The sequence below is a fragment of the Tupaia chinensis genome, unplaced genomic scaffold (assembly GCF_000334495.1).
Source record: "Tupaia chinensis unplaced genomic scaffold, TupChi_1.0 Scaffold000231_1, whole genome shotgun sequence".
Lineage (NCBI taxonomy): Eukaryota > Metazoa > Chordata > Mammalia > Scandentia > Tupaiidae > Tupaia > Tupaia belangeri.
This window is the reverse complement of record NW_006159706.1, coordinates 1,524,986-1,530,626: the sequence shown is the minus strand read 5'-3', so window position 1 is coordinate 1,530,626 and position 5,641 is coordinate 1,524,986. Positions and strand designations below refer to the sequence as shown.

At 49.4% G+C, this 5,641-nt stretch overlaps 1 protein-coding gene across 3 annotated transcripts in view; it reads left to right on the top strand.

The window, feature by feature from the left end:
• ITGAL (integrin subunit alpha L) overlaps positions 1–5,321 on the top strand; it is a 79,173-nt gene extending 73,852 nt beyond the window's left edge. For all 3 annotated transcript variants that reach the window (XM_006148161.3, XM_027771721.1, XM_027771722.1), the window contains 5 exons: positions 1–48; positions 185–283; positions 1,640–1,735; positions 2,338–2,448; positions 4,967–5,321. In XM_006148161.3, the coding sequence (XP_006148223.1) occupies positions 1–48; positions 185–283; positions 1,640–1,735; positions 2,338–2,448; positions 4,967–5,140 (528 nt within the window). In that variant the 3' untranslated portion in view covers positions 5,141–5,321. The remainder of the gene's footprint in view (positions 49–184; positions 284–1,639; positions 1,736–2,337; positions 2,449–4,966) is intronic.
• Positions 5,322–5,641: the final 320 nt, after the last annotated feature.

Sequence of the window (5,641 nt, the reverse complement as noted above, 5' to 3'; positions counted from 1 at the left end):
GTCACCTGCCTATGTGAGGACCCGACGCTGCTGTCCGCTGTGGCTGAGGGATGGGCCTGCGAGCTAATAAATGGGGCAGGGGGGAGGGGCGTGCAGGGGCCTGCGAGCTAATAAATGGGGCAGGGGGAAGTGGCGTGCAGGGGACGGCAGGCCTCTCTGACCCCGGGGTCCTTGTCCTCCTCAGTCTTGTCTCCCTGGAGCCGAGTGCCGCTGCCCAATTGTCTTCAGGGAGGAGATCTTCGTCCAGGTGGTCGGGACTGTGGAGCTGGTGGAAGAGATCAAGGTAGCACCTGCTCATAGCAAACGTGTCGTGGTTGTGGGGGCCTAGGTGCCTTCGGATTAGGGTGGATGGGCTTCCTTTCTCCAGATCATTTTTCTCCCCTTTCTTAATAAGAAACCCTCTGTGTTTACATAGTTGCAGATGAAAGAGAACCTCCATTTGTTTGAAATTTACAGGGCTGTTTTCATGGGTCTATGGTAGTTCTTATATGCTCTCTCTCTCTTTTTTTTTTTTTTTTAAGGTTTTTGTCACAGAGTGTGTACACTCACCAGAGTGAGACAATAAGAGGGAAAGTAAGGAACCATCCCCCAGGGGGACGCCCATGTCGCAATCCCTTGGGATTATCCTCTTGGGATTTCCAGCATATACACACACACACACACACACGCCCAGCATAATTTTCTTTCTTAAAAAACAATTATTTATTTAATTTTATTTATTCATTTGTTTATTTTAATTTGACAAAAGAGAGAGACACACACACACACACAGGGGGAAAGTGAGAAAGCAAGTCACCAGGTCCAGGACTCGAACTATAGTAGGCCATGTGGGAGTGTCCGGCACCTTAACCACCACACCACCTGCTGGGTCCCAACCCAGCATAATTTTCAAGCCACCAGCTCTGGGACTCATACCACAGTTGGCCATGTGAGAGTCTGGCACCTTAACCCCTGTGCCACCTGCTGGCCCCGTTCTTATATGGTCTTTATAGAAAAACTTCTTCCAGCAATGGGGAGTGACATACTAGAATACCAGCAGTGACAGGGTGGTTAAGGCAGCTGGATCCCCCATGGCCAACTGTGTGGCTTGAGTTCTGGCTGCGGCAGTGTGAGAAACATGTCGGGCACATGCGTGCACTCAAAATCCTGGAAGGAGGAGAAATGGAGAAGTGATTCCTTCTCTCTCACTCTGTCTCTCTCTAGCAAACACATGCACCATTTAGCAAAATAAAATAAAATAAAATAAAATAAAATGAAGGATGCCACAGTAGGGGCTGGATGGGGCTCGGTGGCAAACACAATGCTCTACAGAGTTAACCCATGTGGGAAGGTTCCGCGTTCACGTTGGGAGACCTCCCTGCAGACCTCAGACGTGCGTGCCCGTGCTCCAGGCCTGGCTGAGGCTGGGGGCGGACTGCGGCATTGAGATCCTGTTGGGGTGCTGCTCTGTCTCTGCCTCTCTCACTTTAGAAGAAATAAACGTAATGAATAAAGAATGCCACACAGAGAATTGAGTAGAGGTGGGTGCACCCACTGGGACCCTATCTCCTCTGTCCCCTCATCATGTGGCAACAGGAGCAGGAGGCAGTGGGCTCACGGTCCTGTCTCCCTGGCCCTGACCCTTTCCCTCCCCCCACAGGCCTCATCCATGTTCAGCCTCTGCAGCTCCCTGTCCATCTCCTTCAACAGCAGCAAGCACTTCCACCTCTATGGCAGCAACGCCTCCCTGGCTCAGGTACCTCTACCTCCTCAGAAGATGGGGATAGGCAGCAGAAGGACCTGAGCACCCCAGGGCAGAACTAGGTGTGGGCTCGGCACAGGCCAGAACATCCCTAGAGCCAGAGCCGTGAGCTGTGGAGGCGCTCCTGCCTAGCCTGTCTGAGATGTGGTAGATCATGACCCAGAAAGGATGGATCTGCTGGCAGCGTGGCAAAGGGCTGCCAGCCCAGCAGTGACAGAGTCGGGGGTGCCCAGAGTGGGCAGGGCAAGTTGAAGGAGAGGAAGGCCCATCTGACTGGCAGGCAGAGCACGAGAGGGGGAGAGGAAGCTGAAAGGTAAGCAGAAGCCCGATTTAGGAAGGCTTGGAATGCTGAGCTGAGATGTTGGCACTTTACCCGGAGCTAGTGGGAAGCTCAAAGTGGGCCATCGCACATCTTACCCGAGTCACTGTGGTGACTGCAGGGGTAGCGCCGAGGAGGGAGAGGGTCTAGAACCAGGGCCCCATGCTGTGAGACAGTCCAGACGGACAGGATGAGCTGGGGATCAGGTTCTCAGGAACTCGTGGGTGTGGACGAGGCTCCTGCTCTCGCTGCCCTGCTCCTCTCTCCTGTCCTCCAGGTCGTCATGAAGGTCGACATCGTGTACGAGAAGGAGATGCTCTATCTGTACGTGCTGAGTGGTGTCGGGGGGCTGTTGCTGCTGCTGCTGATTTTCCTAGCGCTGTACAAGGTGGGAGCTTCTGGAAGTAACTGGCATTGCAAGATAGCCAGGCTGGGGGAGGGGAATTAGCAGGACCGGGGAGGAGGATGCCAGGACCAGGGAGCGTTAAAGCTAGGAGCACTGGGCACAGTGGTGCATGCCTACGGTTCCAGCTACACGGAGGCTGAGGCAGGAGGACTGTGAGCTGGAGGCCAGCCTAAGCAACATAATAAGAGCCTGTCTCTAAAATAAAACTTAAAAAAAAAAAAAGACTAAAAGAGACCTCAGCCTACTCTCTCCTATAGATAATGCAACTGAGGCTCAAAGAGCAAGCAAGACTTTTCCATCTTCACTCGGCCCAGCACACATCACCCAGTGTGGTTTTCTTTGTTTATTTTTATTTATTCTTTAGAGAGATTTTTGCTATAGAGTGTGTGCATTCACCGGAGAGACAGAAAGTGAGAAATCACCCCGTGGGGAGATGGCCACACTGCAATCCCTTCTTCTCCATTCTCTTGGTTTCTTGGGCATGACGCACAGGGGCCTGGCTTGAGTTTTAAGTCGCAGTGTCTGGGACTTGAACTTCAGTCAACCACGTGGGAGTCCAGTAACGTAACCATTACAACACCTGCTGGTACCCCCAGTGTGGTTTTCAAACTACCAGGTCCAGACTCAAACTGTGGCTGACCATAGGGTAGGAATGCAGTGCTTTAACCATCATGCTACCCGCTGGCCCCAGCACCTCATATTTTTAACCCTGGTAGTTTTCGGCTCTTCAGATGCCCCCACTTTTATTTGACGAATTCCCTGTTGATGAACATTTAGATTGTTTCTCTTTTTTTAAATTATTTCATTTAACTTTATTTATTCATTCATTTATTTATTTCAATTTGACCAGAAAGGGATAGAGTGAGAGAGAGAAAAAGAGAGAGAACAATCTGCCAGGTCTGGGACCTGAACCGCAGTTGGCCATGTGGGAGTCCAGCACCCTTAACCACCACACCACCTGCCGGCCCCTAGATTGTTTATAATTTACACATATCAAACAATGCGACAAAAAAGGCCTTGTTACCCACATCTTTGCAAACTTGTCCAAATAGCCACTGTTTTTAGAGATTTTGTTGCGATAGGGCTCATGTATTCACTGGAGAGACAGAGACACAGAAAGAGAAAGTGAGAACTCACTCCCCGGGATGAGGGGCGGTGGGCATGCTGCAGTCCCTTCTCCTCCATTCTCCTCTCAGGATTTGGGACATGTGTGCACATACGCCTGACATGAGTTTCAAGCTGCCAGGTCCAGGACTCAAAATGCAGTCAGCCGTGTGGGAGCCCAGTGCCTTAACCACCATGCCATCTGCTGGCCTCTGTCCAAATATTTTTGTAATTAATTCCTAGAGGTAGAATTACTGGTCAGAAGAATATCCAGGTTGAGCATCCCTAATCCAAAAATCCAAAATCCTAATTGCTCCAAAATCTGAAATTTTGTAATACTAATATGATATCACAAGTGGAGAATGCCACATCTGATCGCATGTAACAGGTTACAGTCAAAATGCTGCAATACAAAAATACCTCATTATCTTCAGTCTATATGTATAAAGTATGTATGAAACATATGGTTTTTTTTGTAAAGACTTGAGTCTCATACCCAAGATATCTCATTGTACATATTCAAATATTCCAAAATTTTAAAAATAAAAAAATCCAAAATATGAAACACTTTTCATCCCAAGCATTTTGGATAAGGGATGACCAACCTGTATACATTTGGAACTTTTGAAGTACACAGCAAGCACTGTGAGCATCGATTCTTAGTATTACCAGATACTGTCAAGTCACCTGACTAAAAGACTAGGATGTGGGACCAGCAGTTAGCGTAATGGCTATGTCGCTGGACTCCCATGTAGTCGACCGCGGTTCAAGTCCCGGACCCGGTGGCTTAAAACTTACGCTGGGCGCCTGTGCATGTGTGCCCAAGATCCCGAGAGGAGAATGAAGGAGAAGGGATTGCAGTGTCGCCATCCCCCCTGGGGGTGATTTCTCGCTTTCTGTCTCTTTGTCTCTCTCTGTCTTTCTGGCAAGCGCACGTGCCCTATAGCAAAGCCTCTAAAAAAAAAAAAAAAAGAAGAAGACAAAGACGTGACATTTTTATGAGCCCAAAGAAAGGACTATTAAAACTTATTTTTTTAAGAATTATTTTATTTAACTTTATTTATTTATTTTAAAAGTTTAACCAGAGAGAGACAGAGTGAGAGACCGAGGGAAAGTGAGAAGGCCAGGTCCAGAACTTGAACCACAGTTGGCCATGTGGGAGTCCAGTGCCCTTAACCACCATGCCACCTGCTAGCCCCAGGACTTTTAAAATGTTTTTAAAAAAACATTGCCAAGAATGAAGCATAGCTGATACGCTAATTGCATTCCAGAGCAGACACCACGTAGTTGTGACATGGATAACTTAGTAACATAAAGAATGTTCCACATTTGCTGGGGCAAACTGCTCCAGAGTGCTCCATTGACTCTGCGACCACTCAATTTTGTCTCCCTACAGATTGGCTTCTTCAAACGGAACCTGAAGGAGAAGATGGAGGCTGATGGTGGCGTCCCAAATGGACTCCCTGGAGAAGACTCTGGGTGCCCAGCATCTGGGGAAGAAGCTGGAGATCCGGGCTGCCTGGAGCCCCTCCAAGGGGAGAAGACCCAGGAGGAAGATGTCAAGGACTGAGGCCCAGGCTGATGCTCAGAGGGCCCAGGACTGGACCTGGGAAGCCAGGAGCCAATCTACTTCTACCTGCATTTCACTGTGTCCTTGTGCAGGTCACCTTCCTTGGCCTCGGTTTTCTATCTTGAACGTGGAGTAGCACATTCCTGCGTGCCACTTTTGCAGGCTTGTGGGACTCTTCTGTGCAGGCTTGTGAGACTCTGTGGAGGTCCAGGGCTAGAAGACTACAGAGGTGAGGCCTGGTGATTATCAGACGATCTCGGCTACCACCAGCCTCTCTTAGTTTTCTGCCCTAGAAGAGAACGTCTCATCTAAATTGCAGAAACTCCAGCCCTCAGGCCTGCCCATGGATGTCCACAGGTGCCTCAGGCTCCAGAATCTGTCCCGGCACTCTTCTGCCTGGAGTCCAGTCAGCTTTCCATTCTGCTCCCAGAAAGCTAGTCTGATCTGGGTCACTACACCCTGCTCTTGGGCCAAAGACCAAATTCCCTATATGCCTTCCAC